The sequence below is a fragment of the Microchirus variegatus genome (assembly GCF_963457635.1).
Source record: "Microchirus variegatus genome assembly, chromosome: 6".
Lineage (NCBI taxonomy): Eukaryota > Metazoa > Chordata > Actinopteri > Pleuronectiformes > Soleidae > Microchirus > Microchirus variegatus.
The window spans coordinates 30,345,137-30,369,682 of NC_139807.1; the positions used below are offsets into that span (position 1 = coordinate 30,345,137).

At 39.9% G+C, this 24,546-nt stretch overlaps 1 protein-coding gene across 1 annotated transcript in view; it reads left to right on the plus strand.

Annotated features, from left to right (window-relative positions):
* LOC310928564 (protein diaphanous homolog 3-like) overlaps positions 1-24,546 on the plus strand; it is a gene marked incomplete at both ends in the record, with an annotated part of 191,494 nt that overhangs the window by 104,418 nt on the left and 62,530 nt on the right. The window contains 2 exons of the mRNA XM_083891154.1: positions 9,611-9,746; positions 22,885-22,980. Of these exons, the coding sequence (XP_083747280.1) occupies positions 9,611-9,746; positions 22,885-22,980 (232 nt within the window). The remainder of the gene's footprint in view (positions 1-9,610; positions 9,747-22,884; positions 22,981-24,546) is intronic.

The following is a 24,546-nucleotide window of genomic DNA, read 5'->3' on the forward strand; positions in this document are numbered from 1 at the left end:
GGGTCAACATTTGGCATCAGTTACATGAATCTACCCAACATGCCTTGTGTCAGACAATCCAGGCTGGCGTTGATGGTTGTAGTAATGGTGTAGCAAATGTTTTCTTGGCGGATTTCGTGACCATTTAATACCAGTCAGTCATCATTTGAATTCTAATACCACTCTGAGTACTGTAGCTGTTTACGTTCATCCCTTTATAGCCGTAATTTACCAATCTCCTGTAATCGCTAGTTACAGCGTGATGGTGCTTCATGCCACAAAAGCAAACATCGTCAAAATTGCTTGTCACGAACATGACAATGAGTTTGTTGGCCTTGGCAACCACGGTGTCTGAATCCAACAGGACATTTGCAGATTCACAGCATGAGCGTCCATCTGACAAATCTACTGCAGGAATTATACGATGCAAGTCATTTCGACATGGAGCACATTCTCAGAGGAAGCGTTCCAACATCTTGTGGACTCATTTCCATAAAGCATTTATGAGCTGCATTCTGAGTCAAAGGAAGAAGTAGCCAGTATTTGCGCAGTGCTCCTCACAAAATGTAGGCTTAATTTATTTTTCAACAGTGTTGGGAATGTGACATTTAACTACATGCATTTCAAAATGAATACAATTAAAAAAAAAAGAAATATGCTCCAATACAGAATTTCCCTTTGAGAAGAGTAACTTTTTTAGAAAAGTACCTTTACTTTACCAAAAATGTTCTCACTCATGGCAGCTTTCATGCACTGCAAAGTAGAAACATGGATTCAGTGTGACGTCATCCACATAAAGCACAATTTATACTCCTGCGTAAAGTGTTCTACGGCGGTTACGGAGACCCCTCTACGTCGCCGGAGAGACCCTCAATCGTCTCCGGCTGCACAGAATATTTTTTAAGTGTCCGTCACTCCGTCAAGGGACAGCGGAGATGGCAAGGGCTGCGATTGTCTCTGGGTGGCATCAATGGGCATGCGGTGGGTGCCCTGATAATCAATATGGGGTAGCACACGGTGCGGAAGTTCATCCAATTTGACAGCCGATATTCGGAAGTACCTGAAGTGGGTTTCTTGGTCCAATAAGACTGTTACATTCGCCTGCCATCAGTCTCGGTACATTTAGTGCAGCGGTCCCCAACCACCGGTATGGGTCCGTGGGTCATTTGGTACCGGGCCTCACAGAAAGAATAAATAACTTGAATAAAAAATAACATTATTTCTGCTTTATTTATAATCGGGGTCTGAACAATGTTTTATTTTGAAAAATGACCGGATTCCATCCGTTACATCTGTCTATGACTCACTCTTGACGCAACCGGAGGGAGATCGCTTGCCAGAGTGTTTGAATTACGAGAGCCACTGCAGCGATTTCTCTCAGAAAAAAAGTCACTTGCACTCCTCCACTTGCAGAAGTCCTCTCTCTCCCGCCCGCGCTCTCGGCACATATAAACAAATGAGTGCTGATCAATAGTTTTGTGCAAGCAATTTAAGGTCCCGACTCTTGTTCCAAATATGACAGGCTTCATTCAGCGATTGAAACAAATATATCAACATTAATGAAACGTTTACAGCTGTTTTGTGTATCTTATTTTGAAGGCACGTTTAAGCGTTACCATAGCGACCTGAGAGAGTTAGGGGGCCGGTCCGTGAAAATATTTCCTGACACTAAACCGGTCCGTGGAGCAAAAAAGGTTGGGGACCACTGATTTAGTGGATGTACATACCACCTCCGGACACGTCTCCTCAGTGTTTCGCGTCTCCATTTCTGTATTAAAAATATCTGTGTTTCAATGTTGTTCAGCTGCAACAACAACAACAACAGTCGTTCTCTCTCGGACGCCATTGCTCACTGTAGCCGGAAGCTACATTAACCTTGTATAAGTATAATGTGGCCTTAAAGCTCCTGTTGTTGACTGTCCAAATATCTCGAACACTCTGACATATTTTTTTTAAGTTCTTTCTCCATATCCTGGTACGCTTTGCCTCTCTGTACGTAGGGAATGTTTCTTTCTTTTCTTGGGCACAGTTCCTCTCTTGTTAAATGTCAGAGGGATTTTATTGATAATCTCATGGATAGTTGATAACAGTAGCACGTCCACTACCACGTGGCCCTTCTGCAAGCCTGTTAATCTCACTTGGAGTGTCAGCTTTTTGCCAAGCACAGCCGCTAATGATGTACAGCTGTGGTTAGCTTTCGTGCACTTGTTCAAGTGTGTGCTAGTTTCCCATAGGTGACAGTTTCTTGGTACCCTTCACTTAACGTGTATTTTACTGTGATATTCTTATACTTTTATCAAATATATTAAATATAATGCGAATACTTCTATATGATATATATTGATATTATATTGTGGTATTAGCTGGTATTAACGCTACTCTGGTGTCCACATCAAGGTCTGATTACAATCTGATTACAATCTGAACAGCATACAATCATAGGATTGTGACGCAGTAAGCTCTCCAACCATTACCGTGTAAACATCATCACCATTTTGAACACGCCAGTAGTTTTATGAAACCGTTAGCGCTGTTGTTTCTCAAAGCTGACGATTTTGCTGTAGGGTATGATTTAATGAATCAAAACTTAGCATCAGACCTGGATGAGCTGTATAGTAATTGGCCCACATTTGCATCACAGGCGTCAGAACGATCCTGATTTGATCTGGTTATTTATTTACAAAAGTCAAACCAATAATTTCTATGTAGTCCTTTGGTTTTAAAATATGTTGTCAGAAGTAATTGGCAATCTGATCTGTGACGCTGTCATATTTCTCCACTGAGTAGATAACTGCTTATGCAAAATGCGTCTGCGGTTTAGTTTCATTGTACAAGTACGTTGTTTTAGTAATTGAGCTTGACACTTTAATATGATGTGCAAAAAGGGGAGGACGTGTCAGTGCTGACAATTTTGACATTTATATCATCACAACTGTCTATTTGTTACCTTGTATTACTAAATTTATCCTTTTTTTAATGTGTCACTTCCTGTGTTCTCTCCTTTTCCCTTCATTATCTTTTCCCACAGTTTTCCTAAACGGATACCTATTAAGACCACAGTCATCAGTGAATTAGTGGTTGCCATGAGCAACAGGTAGTCACACCACCAAATCAAAAATAATATCGGTTTCCTTTAAAAGTAGGTCTCTGAACATCTTGCTTCAGTCTCATTTGGTATTCATCTCCTCCTGCCACCCTACTTCAGAGCTCTCCTCCTGATTTTACTCCAAACCTGCTAAGTGGTACTCATCAGTATCATTATGCACCATTGTCTTTCCATGTCTTAGTTTGTACAAACCCGCGCAGTGCCCATCAAACTGGAGCGTGACCTTTCATGAAGTCCATGGAGTCTTTCTTTCTTAGTTCAAAACAAAACTTGGTTATCATGGTGACGGCAAATTAAATGTATTACTTGATTTTCTTGACAACCAATTCACAATTAAGCAAACATATTCAAAGATGTCAAACAGTTATAATGTTTGCTTAAAGGCACAGTGGGTAAAATTTAGGTGAAATAATTTGTTCATGTTTTTTACACAATCACCTTAATGTTATGAGTATACTTAGGGTGGGTCTCCTCAGCCGCCATGTTGGGCAACCATGTTTTTAATGGACAACAAAGGCACCTTTTGAGTTTTAATGCTAACTGAAGGCTACCATAGGTTCTCCTACATGCTTGTAAGGGAAAGGGTGAGGTGAGGGGAAGTTCAAATTTGAAATCGGATACAATCATCCATACAAAAGTCCTATATATCACATGCTAAAGTATGCACAGACTGTAAAAATGTTAAGAAGATTCAGCATTTTAGCTTAATCATGTTGTAGACTGTTTATTTTGTCTTTATAGCAGCAGGAACATCTGTTGCACAATTTGAAAATTATGTCTTTGAAATCACTTAAAAAGGTTAGCGCAAATGTGTCCACAGCTTCATCGTTAAAGAGGTCAAAATACGACGATATTAGTGTTGGTTTTGGACATAAAACAGTGGTATCGTGCCATCCGTAATAACCTGTACAGTCGGTAGACTCAATAAAAGGACATAAGTTAACTTTCCTTCAACATTAGAATTCTTCATGCACTGCACTCCCCTGCTAAACTGGGCTGTGTGAATAACACATGAGAGGCGAGATGAGGAAGAGGAAGATTTCAATCATGAGCAGTCTGTCTCTTGGCTCTGAATTGTTGAGCTGTTGACACCATCGTTTGAGTTTTAACAACCTTACCTCAGGGATCACAGAACATGTCCCCGCAGTGGATGCCATGCCGATCGATTTAATCAATCTTAACAGACAGGCAGAATTTAATTAGATACTTTTGTTGACAATAAACTACACACCTGCTCTAAGTTTGGTTGTAGGAAAGTAATGATACACTAAGATGTTCCAATATTTCATGCCGTGATACTGCATCAATTTTGAGCATTCTATCAATATGTGTCCACTCGCACCTTGTTCTGACTGCAAGCCTTTCTGTGTGGAGTTTGCATTTTCTTCCTGTGTTTGCGTGGGTTTTTTCCAGGTTTTCCAATTTTCTTCCACAGTCCAAAAGCATGCAGAGCAGCAGTCGCTCTAGACCTTTTAGCTGTCGGTCATTTTGATGGACAGGGTTGCAAAACCCTGCTACAATAAGGCACTTTAAGGTTTCAGGCACATAATTATATTCAATGCTTTATTTTATTTCCACTGACAGCTGAGGGAGGCCACGAAAACACCGCAGTTCGACGCCTCTGCAAATATAAATGATGCAAATATACGGAATTAAACAATCACAATTAAAATGTTAGCAAACTATTTCCAAGAACTGAAACTCCGCTGACCTTCTTTAGCCTGCCCTGAATGAGCTCAAACCTTCCTCCTGCTCTGCAGGGACTTAAACTTGATGCTCGCGTCAGTGTAATCAAATGCATCAAGTAGGGCCCTATGAAATCCGTTTTATTTTTTTCCAAATTCCGTTTTATTTTTTTCCAAATTCCGTTTTTTCCGTTTTAATTTTTTAGAATTCCGTTTTTTCCGTTTTATTTATTTTTTATTCTGTTTTTTTTTTACCTTTTATACTTACTTTACCACCATAGAATGTGTGCTTTTTGTGTCAGTGAATAAAATGTCCACTGAAATGCAACTTTCTTCTTGAATCCACTGACTTCTCAATTGTTCAATTGTTTTCACTTAAGTTAAATCCTAATTAAGTAAATGCCAGTGAATCTTAAAACAAGCCATGCATAACATAAATAAAAAAGTGGTAGTGCCCCCTCATCTGGTGCAGACGGATTTCTGCGCACCGCCCCTGCGCTGTACTGTTCTCCCTCTCCTGCGCCGTGCGCTTCTCCGTATCCGACTGGATCATTTCTCTACACGCAATATTACCCCTACAACGCTGCAATTAAGGGAATAACAGATGCATCAGATGAGCTGATGTCTTTAGTTAACTGTTCAAATAGAGAGAATGTTCTCTGCTGTGAAGTGAAAGTCGCGGGGAGTTCATAAGTTTCACTTTTGTGCAGAGACTTTCCAGCATTTAATAGGCGATGTTCCACAGTTTACTCGCCGTGTTTCGGCCGCCGAATTATCGGTGCATTTCTCAATATAAAATCTTTATTGACAATAACAATATAACTGTAATAATGGCGTATTTGATGGTGTGACTTGAGTTTCAATCGGCACCTGGATAAGGGGACGCTCGCCGGTTACATGCGGGCGCAGCGCATTTGATCCGCGGTTTAGAAAAAAAAAGTGTATATAAAGTAAATAAACAAGCAACACGCACTGGTGGAAACCCTGACCGGGTGAGGGTTTGTGGGGAGATGCACGGGTGATGCCACGAATGAGCGTTCCCCGGAACATTTCTCCAGACAAATGTTCCTTCTCCTCACGATGACAGCATTTCAGTCACATTATGTCAATTTCCGCGATATTCCGCGTTTAACATTAGATTCCGTTTTTATTGGCCAATTCCGCGATTCCGTCCGCGATTCCGTTAACACGGAAATCATAGGGCCCTAATCAAGTGAGAGAGAGAGGGAGAGAGAGGCTGCTGCAGGGACGATTGTCATTAGGTTCTGTGTCTTTGTCTCGGACAGACGACTTCTCATGGCCGTTTTAATGTTGTTCTGAAGGCTGAAACCACGCTCTGCTGCCATACAGACTGGAATCAGCAGTTTTGAAGTCAGAGAACTTTTCTCCAAGGGAAGTGATCACGCTGTGCTGTCAGCACCTGTCAAAATGGTGGACAGCCTTCAGATGTTTCTGTCATGGTAGAAGAAAAAAAATCCTCAACCCCAGGTTGAGGGGTTAATTGGACACTCTAAACTGACTATAGTTGTGAGTGTGTTTCTCCATATGAAGGTTCTACCTGGAGCCAGAAAGGGTTCTCCTATGAGGACAAGCCGAAGAACCTTACATGGTTCTACTTGGCACTTTTATTTCTTGTAGTGTACATTTCAGGGCCTCGCCATGCACAAAAACCTCATCAACCTAGTAGTCCACACCAGGAACTGAGAAAATTGAGATCCGACAATCCGAACTTTGCAGGAATTATAGTTAAAAAAACATAAGTCCACATTTTGTGTTCCCAGGAGATAGACAGATGCTGCCCTCACCTTCCTTTGATCTGTATGTTGGTTACCTTGGCAATCATGGTAGTGGCCAAGAGTTTGTTTGTTCTTGTCCGTTTCATCTTCATTTTATCGGTCCACAATGATAAGCTGCAAAGCCAGTCATTGCGCCACTTACTGGCAACATGACGCACACCTTCAGTAATAGATGTTTCATTTACATAAAGCTTTCAGGATGTGTTCTACAGTAGATCTACTCTGGCCATTGTGGTCACTCCAGACCTCGACATGCATAATGTGAGGGCCCATTATTTTACATAGTCAATCAATTTGAAATTGAAGTACATAAGAATTGATAAGCATCACTTATGACGGCAGACACTATTCCCTGACTCAGGAATATCATTGAACCCATAAAACTTGCATTTGGAACTCATGAAACTAGGAATCAGAATTAACTAACCATACCGTGGCAATGGAGAATGGCCTTTGCCATTTATGTTCCCTGAAGGCCACCATAGAACCTCCTGCAGTCTTAGAAAGAAAAGTGTCACTAGAAGGATGTTCAGTTGATTGCAATCTCTAACATAATCTCGAAATTAACTATTGAATTAAAGGTACAATGTGTAGTATTTATGGGTTTATATAACCCAAAATCCACTTTTTTATACATATTATGTGCTCCTGCATTGTCTCGTCGCTGTATAATAGTTTTTGTTTCATTTTCGTAGTGTTTCAAAAAGTCATGTAAAATAACATGACCACGGACCGCGGTTGCATAGCCACTGTTAGCAGCGAGACGCCATGTTTCTACCGGAGCCTGTAAGGACAAACGCGAGAGAACAAAACAAGCGTCTCTTTACTTGTAGCGGAAGTCCCGCCTCCTCTCTCTCCGCTTCGTCTTCTACGGCCGCGGTAGCTCCGCCCTCTCCCTCGCCTCACGAACCTCATCTGTTGACACGGAGAAAGACAACGAGGACGACATTTGACCAGCTGCGGATACCGTAGCGCTCAGGGAAGGGAGGGGGTGAGCAGAGCAGCAGGTCTTTGTTGTAAATTTCAGTCTCTCCTCTAGATGGCACTATAAACTACTTATTTCCCCTTTAATATGAACACTTATATTTGCTTTGTTGCTCATCATCATATCATCCAAAAACATTTTGCCCTAAAAATAAAAGTAAAAACTGAAACGTCATTTTGACCACATGGGCAGTTTTGTTTAACCTCAAGCACACGATCTGTCTCCAAGTGTATATGGAGAAAAGTTTATTTAATTTATATATTGTGTTTTATTAATGTCAAGAGTGCTAAGTGTGTCTGCAAAAGCAGCAGCTGTAAACTGTGTTCACCTGTAGTTGACAGACTAGAGTGGCTACTAGGGAGGGGCATTTTAACCAGACACACTTTATGAATATTCAACGAGATTATTAATCAAGTATTCAAATATTGTATATCCCAGTGTAATTTGTGTACATGGAATCCACAAATAATGCTTTTCGCTTCTGCGATAATAGATGCATCACAAATTAGGTCGGTGCTGTAGTACAACACTTTTTTTTCCGTACTGCAATAATTGATAAAATTTTTCAGTTTACTATCTTAAAAAAAAAAAAAAAAGTCACATTCTAAAATGTACTCATTTTATATTCAAACAAGCAATATAATATTCATGTCCTTCAGTAGTGGCCTTCTAGGGATGGGCATTTCAGGCAAAATGCCAGTCAACTGTTGATGGATTTATCTGAGGATTATTCATAGTTGCTGCCACCCCCACCCCCAACACGCACACGCACACGCACACGCACACGCACACGCACACGCACACACACACACACACACACACACACACACACACACACACACACACACACACACAAACACACACACACACAGACAGCCGAGTTTTCCTCCTGCTTAAACATGGAGCAAAGCTGAAAAATGTTCTCACGATGATTTACATAAACGGGCTCATTGTTTTCTTTTCCCATTCATTTGGTGCATCATTTGTTGTATTTCACTTGAGTGTGTGTTTGTATTGCGTGTGCTTCTCTGTCCTTTCTCTTCTCTCTTCCCACACACACACACACAGTTCACAAGTGAAGTAAACGTTGTGTGTTAAATATTTCTCAAAACTAAATTTAATGTGAAAACCAGCTCTGAAACACTGCTGCTGTTGTGTGGACATTCTCCTCCTGACTTTGCAGCACAACACCGCAGGTTTAATAGAAAACCGTTGAGCATCGAGTGTGGTCAAGAGGGGGCTGTCCAAAGAAAAACTGTTCAGTAGCAAATGAGAATTTTTTCTTTTAGCTTCTCCCTCTCTAGGGGTCGCCACAGCAATATGAGCTTAACATTATAACCCAGAATTGAGGAGTGGGAGTGAAGTATTGTTTTTAGTGGCTCGGTGTGACACCTCCGCCATATAGGGTTAAAAGGTGCAACTGGATGACATTAATAAAAAGCACTAGTAACTGTTGATGTATAATTTCTGCTTCCATCAGTCCACGTATTTTTCCTCTCCTTTGTCTGTTTTTTTTCCTGTTTCTCAGCTGACGTTTAAGTCATGTGGAAACATCATGCTGCATTTTCTGTTTCCATTTTCTGTGTTTATTTTTTAATGTGCACTTATAATGCCTGCGACTTTATCACTTCTGCTGAATCCATAGATTTCCACTATAGCTTTTCTGTGCTTGTGTGTCAATTTTGGACGTCTTTGCTAGCACATCTTTTAACTCATAACGTTGTTACTTGTCACTGTCCCAGGAAATATGTTATTTGAGAGCCTAATTTACAAAATGACTATACTGTTTATTAATAATGCAAATGTTTTATCTAATTTCAAACAAAAAGTAACATCCGTACTAAAAAAAAAACTGGGTCCTCACAAAGAACGTTTGGGAAACGGTGATTAATATGACTTTAATTGAACCTGATAGAGATGTCTGTTAGGTTTGACAGCTCCCCCTGCCTTCGACAAGCTCCACACTACTGTAATTAACCCCACTTAACAGCTCTCTCTCTTTATATATATATATATATATATATATATACCTTTTTACATCCCTTTTTCTTTCTCACAGCAAGCACTGAAGGAGAACCTGAGGCAGAGAGAGGCAGAGGAGAAACAGAGGCGAGCACGAGCGGCGAAGGAGAAGGCTGAGCGTGAAAAGCAGGAGAGGCAGCAGAAGAAGAGAAGGCTGCTGGAAGTCAACGCAGGTAGACGACGCTCAATCTGCTTTCCCCGTCAACCCCTTGCATTGTTTAGCCCTTTACGGGAAGCAGTGTGCTAAATCAATCTACAGTTAAACGGTGCATGAGATCATTCAAAGACAATGACCTCTTTATTCAATTAAAAAAATAACAACAACAACAACAAAAGAAAGAAACGTTTGAGGTCAGTGGATTAAAACCCACATCCAAAAGGAAATGACTCCATCCTTTATTTATCCAGAAATAAAACTCCTTGAGATTAAACGTCTCAATGACTCAAATGCAATATTAAAATCATAAAACGTACATACAAATCTACATAAAATACGCAGTAAAAGTGCACTTTAGCAAAACAACTACAACCAAGTAATTTAAAAATACTTAGCGGGGGGTGCTGTGCCAATCGCAGCTGACATAGGGCGATAGGCGGGGTCACACCCTGGACAGTTCTCCAGTCCATCACAGGGCCACACATAGAGACAAACAACCATTCACTAGTTTGACAGCGATGTTGTCTGCGGTGATCAGCTCCCACCTCTGTGGACACTCGGTGCGCACTGTGAGCCGGCACAGAGCAGCGCTAGCTCGGCCTGTCCTGAGGACCAATCGCAGCCCTTGCCGTCTCCGTTATCCCTTGACGGAGTGACGGACACTTAAAAAATATTCCGTGCAGTCGGAGACGACGCAGAGGACTCTGCGTAACCTACGTAGAGCACTTTACGCAGGAGTATAAATTGGGCTTTACACTCTCACACCTACGGTCAATTTACAGTGACCAATTCACCTAATCCCCAAATCTGCATATTATTGGACTGTGGGAGCAAGTTGGAGAAAACCCACGCACACATGGAGAAAACATGCAAATTCCTTGCAGAAAGGCCCTTGTTCCAACCAGGGCTTGTTCCATGAAGAGGGAGCCACATATTTTATAAGTATTTAGACATTAGACGTAAGAATTTAAATATGCTGGTGTTTGGATCTGCAAGTGGACAATCCAGACCATCCAACACAAGCAGACAACACAGCGAGACGTGTCTGCTCATTAAAGTTAGTGATGAATCTCAGCGCTCCCTGGTAAATGGTATCATGCACATACAAAACAAAACACATCACCATCATCTGGCAGAGACATAAACGTTGCAGCCACAGCTTCTTTTTGGCCTCAAAAGATAGATTCACCTGCAACTGGATGTGAGAGAACCTTAAAATGTGGTACACTACCACAACACAAGCAGTTCATTGTATTTACAATTGTATTGTATCTACAAGCATGTATGATGACCTTTTACCCAGGTTAACTGATTATACCATTATAAAACGGTTGTATTGGTAAAATACAATAATATGCTTTTTAAAGTCAATGCACTTTTGCCAACAACAGTTTTGTTTGTGCAAATAATTACACTCTAATCCATTGACTTTTTTGACAATACACTCTTTATTCGAAGATTGATTATTTTACAATTAAAAACATTATTTTTTAGAAGTTAGAAGATAACACTGAAGTCTGCGAAGTCTCATTGACGTTTTGGACCAATTTAAAGCCTCAAACACATCGACTCAAGTGAAACAAAACAAGGATGATTGATTCAGTCTGTCCCTCCAATTACCACATACTGTTTTTAAGCTATGGTCGCTATGGAGATGAGAAAATAATAAGCACTTTGAAAAATACTTGGTTTTTTTTCCCCATTGCATCTTCTTCTTTCGGCTTCTGCCTGTAGGGGTCACCTCAGCATCTGCCTCCGTCTTGCACAATCCCTTTTTTCCTGTTGTTTTTTTTCCCATCGCATATAAAATACAATTTTATCGCCACACAAACAGTAGATGTTGTGGAGGATTAATTGTTTTTTTTTAAAGCCTTGTCCATTGTAGTTGCCCTCTGGGATTGTGTCCCTTGAATATTCACTTAACAGGTTCCATGGCTTCCGACATGAAAAAAGCAAAATGTTTACCTCACGCCAGAGCATCTGGCTCCAACTCTCTCTCTCTCATTTTTTTTTTTTTTCATGTTGCCCCTTTCCCTTTTGAACATCACTGATGCCATAAACTTGTTCAACATTGCACAGCCTCCAGACCCACATCATGCCAAAAACTGATGCTGGCAGAGCAGTTTAGTTTTGGCAGCTTCACCTCTGCACCGGCGTCTGATGTGACTGTGCCAGCCACTGTAACACCCCTGTAGACATGATGAGACGAGCAGAGTAAACCAACATGTTCTTCTCCAGTAGCTGCTGTCTGTGGGCTCACCATATACACTCTAACCAAGTTCACTCTTGGCTCAAACATTATTCAAACTTGTCCCCTCTTTTTGCTTTTTGCTCTGCTTTGAATTCCCCTTAAATTGTCACTATTCCCCCCCAGAGGGCGAGAACTTTCATATAGTGCTGTGCTCATCCAAAGTTTGAAAGTAATGAACAGGATTCTGATTGGATGGCTTATGTGCTGTCTCTGTGTTAGTCCACTAATTGCACCATATCTCACCCTCTGTTATGCTGTGGTTATGTGAATGTGAATACCAGCAATGGATTTAAAGCTGGAAATTAAGCACAAATATAAACCACTTCTTATACGATGATACAATCTGAAGTTTTATTTCTGCTTCGATAAATGTGGACTCGTGTGGATGGGTGAGTGTTTGAATGTAAGAAAGAGAGCGGTTCTGTGTAAATACATATATGCTCCGAGAAGATATGCTTTCTTCATGCAAATGTGAATTACTATTGCTATTAGGGTATGGCATTAGATTTGTGCAACACTTTTTAAGAAGCAAATCAAATATTAATTTAGTATTTTATTGTTTGAAAATACAATTCGCTCCCTGATTTGTTCATTGCACTGTTAATTGTTTGTTTGTGGGCGGGCCTTAGAAAGCAGCCTGCTGATTGGCCACTGAGTTTTGGAGCTCAATTGACCAGAAGTAGTCACAGGCTTGGAGTCGCTGTCCATCTGGAACAGGGAGTGTGTATTTTGTATATTCAAACTATAAAATAATTTTTCAATCAATATTTTATTTGCTTCTTAAAAAGTGTTTGAAAATATAGACACAGTTCTTATTCCTACTATACTAGGGTGGGACACATGGGGATCACGATTCACGACGTTGGTAATTCATACTTAACTGAAGCTTGACCTAATTTATATATATATGTATAAAAAATATTTTCTACTTATGACCTATTTACTGAAGACTATTGAGACACTTTTGTTTTCATTTAATAATCAGTGACAGAGAATTTTTGCAGGCTGCATATTTGATGCCCTTATGGTATGAATTTGTGTGCGTTTAGTTCATAACTAATATCACCAGCTGGGGGGGTTCTTTTCTCCTGTCGTATGTGTGTGTATCATTTCAAACTTTTCCCATTTCGAGTAGTAGTTCAGAATAAACTGCAGGCACATTTTTGTCAGAAAGGTTTATACAAATATGCCTTGAGCTTGAAATTATATTTTGATACGCTCAGATTAAGATAAAGCTAACGGGAAACTCTGTGACAGGATGATGTCACACACATGCACGCCCACACACACACACACACACACTGAGGGAGAGAGGGACTGTTGGGGGGGGGGGGGGTAAATATATGATAGATACTTGGCATTGTGCTGCCAACCAAGGATGGGATTAACATACTCTCTCTGTCTGTCTGTCTGTCTCTCCCTCTCTCCATTTCTCAGCCTGTTTATTAACTAAAGAGCTTTCTTTTTGTTTGTCAGGGAGGATTGTCCTCAATGGAGATTTTCTGTGTAATCATCTGATTATCCATCAATTCCCTAAAAAGCCCCAGAGAGGCTGCACATCCACATTATGCTGAAGGGCACAGCAATGAGAGACGAGAAAGAAAAGAGAAACGTGTAGGGAGGGCTCCTGGAGGGAAATAGTGATTGAATTGAGCTTCTTTACCTGCTACAGGTACACTTGGTTTAGTTTTAGCTTTATCTACTTATTTTTTCCAGAAATGTGAGGTTCTCACTCTTTTTAAAAATGTATTTAAATAAATTTGTTTAGTTTTTTTTTTTTTTTTTACCTGCAAGACCAAACTTCCAGCCTGGTTTTGCTGTCAGTGCTGATGTCTGGCAGTCTGCGAGTATCAGCTTGCACACATTTTATATACAGCCCTACAGAGATTGAAATTCAGATTGAATAGGTGTGTATCTATATTTTCCCCCCGTTTCCTTTAGCTGTGCCTGGTTTGTGCATGACAAATCTGTTGCATTAAGTCCCAGGGTAGGCCGGGAACAGGAATGTTTGTGGAGCGACAAATTATACATCAGAGCGTTATTTAGCATTCCTCTACATGGCTACAAGCGATGAACTATTAAGACGTCAAACAGGAGAATGGCGAGCGGTGCAATCCTGCATGCAAAGATGCAAAAAAAAAAAATGTCTGAGAAACGAGGAGTAAGAAATATCTGTATATGAAGTTAGAGCTCATAAGACATGCTATATGTTCTCAGCAGCCATTTCTAATATATTATAGGCACACTATTGCCTTATTTACCATGCAATTCCTATGCTACTGTGTTCAGTTCCAGATGCTTTTACCGCCATAGGGCTTTTCCATGATACATTTATTTGACTCTTTTCATTTACTTGGTACATGGTGCTTTTTTGGGACCTGCTCTAGTGAGGGTCCAAGCAAGCTGAGTTGATACTAAAATGTGACGTCAACAAAAGTACGTGCCTGATACTTAAAGTGACTAGAGTTGAGTATTGATACAACTGTAATGTGGAAAAGCATTATTCGATTCAGAAGAAAAATCCAGGATTGCACTGCGTGTGCTTGAACTGGCACAACCAGGGATTATACTCCACCTCTGCATCAGTCCAGATTGTCATTTGTAACTGAAACTGCAACTTTATACAAGAACGAGCAAGCGAGAGAACTATAATTATACTGACTCATAAACGTTATTTTCAGAATATAAAAAAAACCCTCAAACTGATTAATCAACATTTTATCGACCAAATAACTAATCGATTCATTGAGAAAATATCAGGCAGATTAATAGTTAGCATGATTCCGAATGCAATATTTCATTCCGTGCATTTGCATCTTTGACTTTATAGGCAATTATTAATTTGTTAGTTAATTGTTTTGGGTAGCCAAGTGGGAGGGAATTGGGGATTTGCAACCGGAGGGTTGCTCGTTCAAATACCGGGTTTCATTTGAGCTCAGGTATTTTCTGTCTTTAACTTTTCCATCCTGCACCAATTGACCCTATTTCTTGCCTTGCTGTGGTCCATCTCTGCTACACACTGCTACCACCGGGTTATTGCCCTGATGATAAGTGCCACATTCTGTCGAGTGAAGTGGCAGACGGCACCGGTTCCTGTCTGAATAGACGTTTGACATTGAGACACAGACGGGCTGCGTGTCCAGGCAATTGAAAGCGGCATCTGAGCAGGCTGTGATCAAATAGATGGTGACTGAAGTTTCGCCAACTACATACAGCCTTTTTTTCTGGAGGTGGAGGTTTCATTTGGTCTCACTTTCACCTTCCAGAGTTTATTATTTACCTTTCTAATAAACACTTTTATCTTGTTGATCTGACCAGCGACATGTTACCTCTACAGTTTATTTTCTCCCAACAAAACGAACAGTTCTATTTCTTTCACTGCTAAAATGTGGGACTTTGAGCTTACTGTTGCTGCAATCATAGAGGTGTGATGACAGGGGAGTAGCAGTGAACATCTCTCCCTTATAGAGGATTATTCCTCTACATATCTAGATACATGAGTTACAGATACCAAATCGAATAATCTGTCAATTACTTCCTCGATTAATTGAATAATTGAGTGGTCTGCAAGTCAGAAAATCCCAAACCTCGATATGATGATGTTCTCAGAAGTCTTGTTTTGTTCACAAAGCACAATAAATTAGTTTTAATGATTTCTTTGTCATATGGAGCAAAGACAGGAAGTATTTAGCTGAAAACTCAGGGAGCTCATTTTAATTATTTACAAAGCGCTCAAACTGTACAAATCAATTATCAAAATACCCTTAGTAGCCTGGTTGAAGGTGATATCTTTGAACTTATGCTCGCATAAATGTCAACATGGCACAGACCAAATCTTGATTCTAGAGGCTTATATATTAGATATTCTTAGATATTCTGTCAGATTGAGAACAAACGTGATTTGTCCGTTTCATGCAACTGCATACATATTTTCTGGATGTGTTCCAGTAAAGTGAAATAGAAATAATGATCCTATATTGTCATTGTAGCATTGCTAAAACAACACATCTAATGGTGGCCTAAGACTTCTGCACAGTACTGTGAATATACACACACCTGTCATAAGCGTTCTGATCCCAGATGCGAGGAAATGGGGAAAGGCAGGCGCAGATCGTGCATCATCAAAGCAACAATCAGCAGCTCCACTGCTGGGATACCACTCTTCAGTGTCCCATTCCTCTCACTCTCGTCTCGTCTTGGTTCTCTCGCCACAACCTCCTCAGCACCTCCTCTGACTGTTTCAAACCCATTTGACTAATATTCCTCTGCCGCGTGTTCCTCCGTCATCGCTATCCCCGCCACACGTCTGTGATCTCTCTTCTTCCCTGTGTTGGTGAGCATATGGGTGAGAATATATAAATACGTGTTATGATTTCCAGTGTTGGGCTGTCTTAAATCACCTCTCGTCTGTGTTCTATAAAGCAGTTTTTCTGTCTCGGACTGACTGAGTTGCTGCTTGACTGATGTGTAAAATTGGACTGTTTTTGCTACGATATATTCCTGAGGCAGGAGATCTGAGTGGATTTAGTTGTTTTTTTTCTGTTTTCATTTTTCCCTTCCTTCCCAAGGCACACAAAGTGTTTCATGTTCTTGTGGGTTGGAGTCAAACAAAGTACACATGGAGGCACACACTGCAGGTTGCAGTAGACTGATCTGCTCCTTTTTTTCCCTTGTTTGTCTGTTCTTGTTTGTCTATCTGAATATGTGTCGATGCGCGTTGTGGAGAGCGTATCGCTGAAGGTGATGAATTGCCACGGCAGTCGAGACAAGTCTAGGAGTTGAGGAGTGTTGGTTTTACTCAGAAATTCATGTTTCCTCTCCGCTCTGTGTAATGATGAAGAAATATGTACATATCAGCCAGTGCAACTATTACAAAAGAAATAAAATAGAATGAAGCAGGTAGATGAGGAACGTCATCGATGTACTCTCCCAGGTCCAAAAGAAAAGTCACACACCACTTTCAGCTTCGTTTTAAAAATACTTTGTTTTATTATTACACCCTTCACTTAACTAAGTTTTTATCAGTATTTTCCCAAATAATCAACATTTGGCAGACATGGCAATTATGGCCCCTCAAGAATGAATGTAGAAATGTTTAAAACTTCAACTCCTTCCATTCCTTCATACTTTCACATAGACATGCCATTCAAGTTTCATATATTAGTAAATGTTGGCAAACTTTTTCAAAATTAAACTTAAACTTTTTGATCCCATTAATACCTTTTTCACATCTGATATCTATTCTGGATGACATCATGTTCTCGAGAGGGGGAAGACTATCCAACTGTTCTCTTGAACCTGCTCTCCAGTTCACACATTTCTTGGCCTCCTGGCATTTTCATCTGGGAATATGCCTTAAAAAACCTGCCACTAATCCATTATCTACCGCTTTATCGTCCACCGGAGGGTCTCGGGGGGTTCACAGCTCACATTGGGCAATAGGCGGGGTACACCCTGGAGTTCTGTCCATTGCAGGGCCACATATAGAGACGAACAACCATTTACTCTCACATTCACATGTATGGTCAATTTTAGATTGACCGATTTACCTAATCCCCATATTGCATCTTTTGGGACTGTGGGATGAAGCCGGATAATGCGACCCCCATACAAACTCCATGTAGGAAGGCCTCTGTTCCAACCAGGGCTCGAACCCTGGTCTTCTTGCTGCAAAGTCAAGAGTGCTAACCACGACACCAACCGTGTGGCCCCCTGCCTTAAACCATTCAGTATATTTAGGTAGCCAGCTGACCTCTTTTTTGGGGCACATAACATTACTAAACTTAAACCTGACAAACTGAAGCAACGCTTGATCATAGCACTGCCCCCACAGGCTTGTGCGGAAGACACTAAGCCATATATTAGTAAGTGATTTCATGAACTGATTCAATTCCAATTCCAAGTCCCATTTGATTACAGATCCAACCCGATTTCATTCGATACGGATTCATTCAGAGATATTTCAATTTCCATGCCGGTTTTCTTTATGAAAAAGATTTTCACCGAACTAATGCTGCAAATTGTATAAACTTTACTCAGTCGTAGTTACCTGCATGCACTTTTTATTAAATACGTTTAGTCTGTCGAGTTCACAATATACAGCCTAGAAGCACAACAGACACTTTGAGCACAGGTCAACAGGGGGGGCCTCACTGGGGCCTCAGTAACATGTGGAAGAACCATACACAGTCACAACAGCCTGGCACCTCCTCCTCATGCTGGTCACCAGCTTGATCACACACTGCTGTGGAATGGCATCCCATTCTTCAACCAGTATTTGTCGCAAGTCAGCTAATGTGTTTGGTCACACTGGCACAAACTGTACGCCCGAGCTGATCCCAGGCCTTTGGTCACGCCTGACAGTGGGAGGCTACATCCTTTCTAGACTCATACTCAATCTTAAATGACATTGAGATGCAGTCTGGCTTTAGCCAGGCTACCATTGAGGGATAGTAATGGCTTTAGACTAAATATGCTGTAATTTAGGGTGGAAGCCATGTTACTGTTTAGAGAAAACATTGGTGACAAATGTTTATAGCATAGAATGCTTGATTATACTTGTATACAATGTATACCAAAAATGCAGTCTCAGCAATCAAACACATTAACACAACGATAACCTTCATTGAACAACTTGCTCTAATGTGATATTCACACACACATGCACACAGAGGGAGAGGAGAGACACACACAAACACACACAATTATCTTGGCCCGAAGCTCATAATGATAATTCCCCCAAAACTTTCCTGCGTTAACGCTACCTTTCTGGCTCCTGTTGAACATAAGCCCACTTGTTAAATTAAGAGTTTCTCTCGTCCATTAGCAAATGAAACTGACTGAAACTAATGTTGGATGTCTTATAACTATCGAATGGCTTATGATAGCATCATTAGTCTTGTCTTCATCATCTGCCTCAATTTAGAACAGGCGTTTTGCCCACTTAAGAATAGTTCTGCCAGCTGGTTAATAAGATTACTCTTAATGGGCTGTAGTGTTCAATGTCGTTTTATCAGTATTTCTACATGATTATTGTGAGCCAATATATTCGTAATAATAATGCAGTTAGTTAATTGTCTCATCATCATTCTACTACTTTTTTTTTTTAGCAATAACTTCAAGGCAATAAGCTCAAAATGCTACACACTAGGTTTGTGCCTAGTTTACCTCCTAGTTGCTGAAATGACGATGTTCTCGAACGTCTTGTTTTGTCCACAAACCAAAATGATTCAGTTTGAATGATTTCTTCGTTTATGTGGAGCAAAGAAATTAAGAAAATATTCACATTTAAGAAGCTAAAACGATCAGATTTGCTTTTTTAATCATGAAAAAAGCTTGAAACTGATCATTGATTATCAAAATAGTTGCCGATTCATTTAGTAATCGATTAATAATCGATTCATCGATTAATCGTTTCAGCTCTAGTAATGACCAAAAGAATAAGATTGAGAATACAGACGGCCAAAATGAGTTTCCTCTGCACGGAGGCTGGGCTCGGCTTTAGAGATTGGGTGAGGGGCTTGGACATCTGGTAGAGGCTCAGTGTAGAACCGCTGCTCCTCCAAGTTGAGAGGAGCCAGCTGAGGTGTTTCGAGCATCTGGTTAGAATGTCTCCTGGACACCTCCCCTGGGGAGGTGTTATGGGCATATCCTTCCGGGAGAAGGCCTCGGGGCCGACCCAGGACACACTGGTGGGATTATATCTCCCGGCTGGCCCTGATCATTAAGTGCTTTGTACGTAGAATTCTAAACTGTACGGGGAGCTAACATCATATCACTCCCTCTCATCTCCGTGTTTCACACTATCCATCAACAAAAAGTGAAGGACAGATTCATTGCATAGTTGTCACAGACTGCATTAGCTAATCAACTTGTAAATCAGTGTATTAGAGTGTAGTAGAATCATATTTGGGTAAAGCTGCACATTTGCACCCTGGAACTGTGGAACACTTAATAACAGCTTCTGCAGGTTCCAAGTGTCAAGTATTTAGTGTGACCTCTATTCTTCCTCTTGAACAATAGCACAACCCTGACTCTCTTAAACCTGGAGTTGAACCCTAATTAATGTTACGGTTTAAAAAAAAAATAATCATGTCGACAAAGAACCTGTTGTGAAACATATCACACCAGATTTATTCAAGGCATGCCTTGAGCGTAACATACGCGTGTTGTATAAGTTTGCTAAACAACATTCAGTCACATCATTCCAATTCAAATGATTATGATCAGAGAATTTGACAAATGGCAAAACTGGTGGTGCTAGCCAGACTTATATTACAAAGCAGGACCATTGCACTGTACTGACCTTAACTGAATTGCAATCATTTTACTTTAATTACAGTTTTGTAATATATTTTGTTGGAACAAACTTCTTGTTCGCATCACGTCCTCCTTTATCTCGGTTTACCACAGATGGGAATGGAACAGACATTATTAAATCAAATGCACACAGCAGGGATAAGGTGTCTTTTTTTTCTTTAACTGCAGCGACTCAGTGATCTGGATTTTTTTTGTTTTGTTATTGTGAAAGGGATAACAGATAGACATCATCGTTTTCCCATCGTTTTTTTTTTTTTTTATCCCTCTCCTACCCCACCTAAAAAAAAAAGAGGAAAATTGAAACTCTTCAATGAAGATCAATACAACAGAATTACCAAATTAACTGTAAAAAAAGAGAATACAAAAAGACAAACAACAGCATTTGTTTGACAGAATATTGCCTTGCGGATGTGTGTATCAACTCTCAGATATTCCTGAATCATTATGACAGCAAAAGCTGCAATGGTAGTTTTCACCTCAGGTGCAGTGCGGATTAAAGCAAGTGGGCGGTAGCAGATGTCTTTTGGCTTTGGGCAGCACACGCTCCATCTCAAACACATCAATTGCCTTCCTGTTAAAGGTTCATAAAGCAGCTGTTTTACCAAATTCTAAGTAGAACTTTATAATTATTTTTAAATAAATTTGCATCACAATTGTGAGGGGACATACGCTACCTTTCAAAAGTTTGGGGTCAACTATACAATTTGTTTGTGTTTTCCATTAAAAGTCGGACTTTTATTCATCAAAAGATTTGCAAAATGAGTAGAAAATATAGTCAAGACATTGACGAGATTAGAAATAATGATTTTTATTCAAAATTATAATTTTGCCCTTTGGTCAATGAACCAGCAAAACTGTGCCAACATCATTGCACAAGGGTTTTCAAGGGTTTTCTAATCATCCAATAGCCTTCTAACGCCATTAGCAAACACAATGGGCCTCTATACACCTATGTACATATTCCATTAAAAAACAGACGTTTGCAGCTAGAATAGTCGTTTACCACATTTACAATGTATAGAGTGAGTGAAAAAAAAGTGCTTTTCCTTCAGAAAGTATAGAAAAATTGGAAGCTGTGAGGAAAAACACACAGAACCTTGATCAGAGCAAGTATCTCCCATTGGTTGATGTGAACCCAGTGGAGACTATTCTTCCATAATGTACTCGAGGTTGGGAGTGTCAAAGTACCTCACAATTGCATTATAAAGTGATTATAAATATTTGTAAACATGTCTGTAATATAGGGCTGCAATGATGAATTAATTGCAACAATTTGAGTGTTTTATTTTATGACTGAAAGGAGTTTGCTGATTTTTCATCTTCTTAAATGTGAATATTCTCTGGTTTCTTTGCTTCATATAACAAATCAAAATCATTAAAGAGTAATCATTTTTGGTTTGGCGATGAATACGTTCTTTGAGAACAGCATTTCAAAATTTGGAAAAATATCCTGACATTTTATGAACCAAACAGCTGATCAATCGATGGTGTAAATGTACAACAGATTTATTGATTATAAAGTTAATCATTAGTTGGAGCCCTAATGTAATTAGCCATAATTAGATAATTAAATGTATTTTTTTAATATAAATAGTGCAATAGTGTAGAATGACTTATAAGTATGAGACACTAAGACGAACATTTTAAGGGAAATATCAACGTGTGAGTTTTTTGACATATTGCAATTTGATTGGTGATAAAAATGTAAAAGTCAAGTAAAATTCACTGTGCAATGGATGAATTTTAAATATGATGGAATATTAACAAATTATACCAACAAAGCCATTTTACTCAAAAGCAGTGATGATAACTCAAAGACATAAGTGTATTACAGTTCTTAAATTGGCATGAAATGCAAAATAGTAGCAAAATACAACTAAAGAAATGTGTTGTAGCCTCTGTGATTTGCTAATTGCATTGTTTTAAATTGTGATTTCGATTTAAAAATCATTAAACGTTCAGCCCTGCTGTCGAGCTAACCAACATGCAGTCGTTAGTGATTTAGTTTGATGTGTCACAAGCTTTCCAGTCTTTACCAGGAGCCAAATTTTCTCCAGAGCTATCCTGTCAGAAAAACATAGACCTAATAATTACATCTGGCAAAAACACAGAATGAATTAGATTAATGCAAAATGTCTGTTTCTCAGATCCTCGTTGGCAGGAACAAGAAGGTAGAAAAGGGTTACTGGCTGGTAGCCTAACTTAATTAAAAATTAATTACAAAACAACGACTGAAGCAGTTTTGCATTAAAAAAAAATTGACGTCTCTCTCCTGCTTTTTGGCGGACGTGATGTGAAGGGGGTGTGAGAGGAGTTGTTTGCTCGAGTCTGATAACTACCAGATAACAGACTGAAATCCAATTATTGGTTATGGTTATAAAACTGCACCAAAAAAAAAAGACGACAAAAAAGAGTCAAAATTACCTGGAACGACTCTGATTACACGTTTTGCGGTTGTATTGTGGTCGGCCATTAGGAGATCCAAATTGTTACAATCAATATTGAAAACCTCACCACCACAAAAAAACCTCTCTCATCTGTCTTCTTACACCCCCTCTCTTTTTCTTCCTGTTTTTATGTGTAGAGAACGATGAGACAGGTGTGATGGATAGTTTGCTGGAAGCCCTACAGTCAGGAGCTGCATTCAGAGACCGCAGGAAGAGAGCACCAAGACCCAGAGGTGAGTCTCATATACTGTGGATACATAGAAAACCAACTAAACCTCATTGTCTGGAGAAACTGTGGACATTAGAGGTGCATCATGATTCTATCTTAACCGATTATGAAAAAGCCATGATTGAAAAACTATAAGATATTAACTAGGGCTGTCAACGTTAATGCGTTTGTGATAATTTCAGGCAACAAGTTACCTGTTTTTAATTAATCGCATCACTAAGTTTGACCGCAGCCTCCTCCTCATAACCAACTAGGTCTGACCGATGCAGATAACACGATGAAGAGACACCCCCTGGTGTGTCTGCATTAAATCAGCTAACATCAATGTTAACGTTAGGGCTGGGCGATATGGCCTCAAATCAATATCACAATATATTGAGCGGTTCACCTTGATAACGATAAATGAACGATAAGTTTGAAGTTGCTAAATGACGTCATTGCATAATTTGCATTATTGACCATTTGCCTGTTATAAGCATGTGCACAGATATCATATTCAACATAACATATATACGCGACTACACATGCCGTACACGTCCGAGTGTCTTTAAGGGACATGAACGTACCGGGAGCCTGCCTACCTACACACACAGCCAAAAACGACTTTTATTTGTATTTATTTATTTATTTATTTTAATTATCGAATATATCGTTAACGGCAGAATGAGGTTGATTATCATCGTAAATTTCGATAACGATAAATTTCCGATATATTGCCCAGCCCTAGTTTTACGTTATCGTGTGCCGGCGGCGTTAACATTAGCAACTGGATGCTTTTGGCTCAGATGTTGAATCATAGAGGACGTGCTGTTGTTGCACTAGCTGAAATCGGGATGTGCGGTCCGTGTGGAACAACGATCCCTGCACTGAACAGGCCGCATAACGCGCGACATAGGAATTAAACGAAAACTTGAGGAAGAGTTTTTGCCTCTCGTGTTGCTTGTTCCATAGTTTGAGAACATGGATCTAGATCATAGACATATCCTGCAAGGTCTATATGCAAATTAAGTCTGCATTTAAATATGGATGTTGCGTTCAACACCAAACGCTCACTTGTCAGCAAATTAAGATTTTAATTCAGAAACAGAAACGACTAAAACTAAGACATCGCCTGTTTCAAAGTAACATTCAAGTGCATGCTGCATAAGCTTTAGCAAATACAGTGTGGCGAGAGCGAGAGCTATTGTTAAAGTGTCAAATCCAACAAGCGTAATCTGGATTAATCGCTGATGTATGGAAACATTTTACCTTCTATAAATTATGGGGGGAGAAGCGAGCTGGACAAAAGCAACACAATGTGTGCGCTATGCCAAACCAAACACAGTGTTCTAACTCCAGCCATGTTCAAAAATCATAACGAATTCTGGGCCTAACCTGCCAAACTGATGCATATTTTTATTCTTATTTTTAATGAATTCAGTGCATTCTTGGATTTGTGTGCCTTGTTATTTTCAGTCACATTCACAACTGTGTTGTTGTTTGTACACATGCTTCCCAGCAGCACACTGCAGGAGCATCCACCGCCTGCCAACATCACTACATGTTTCACGATTGGATCTTAGTGAAAGGC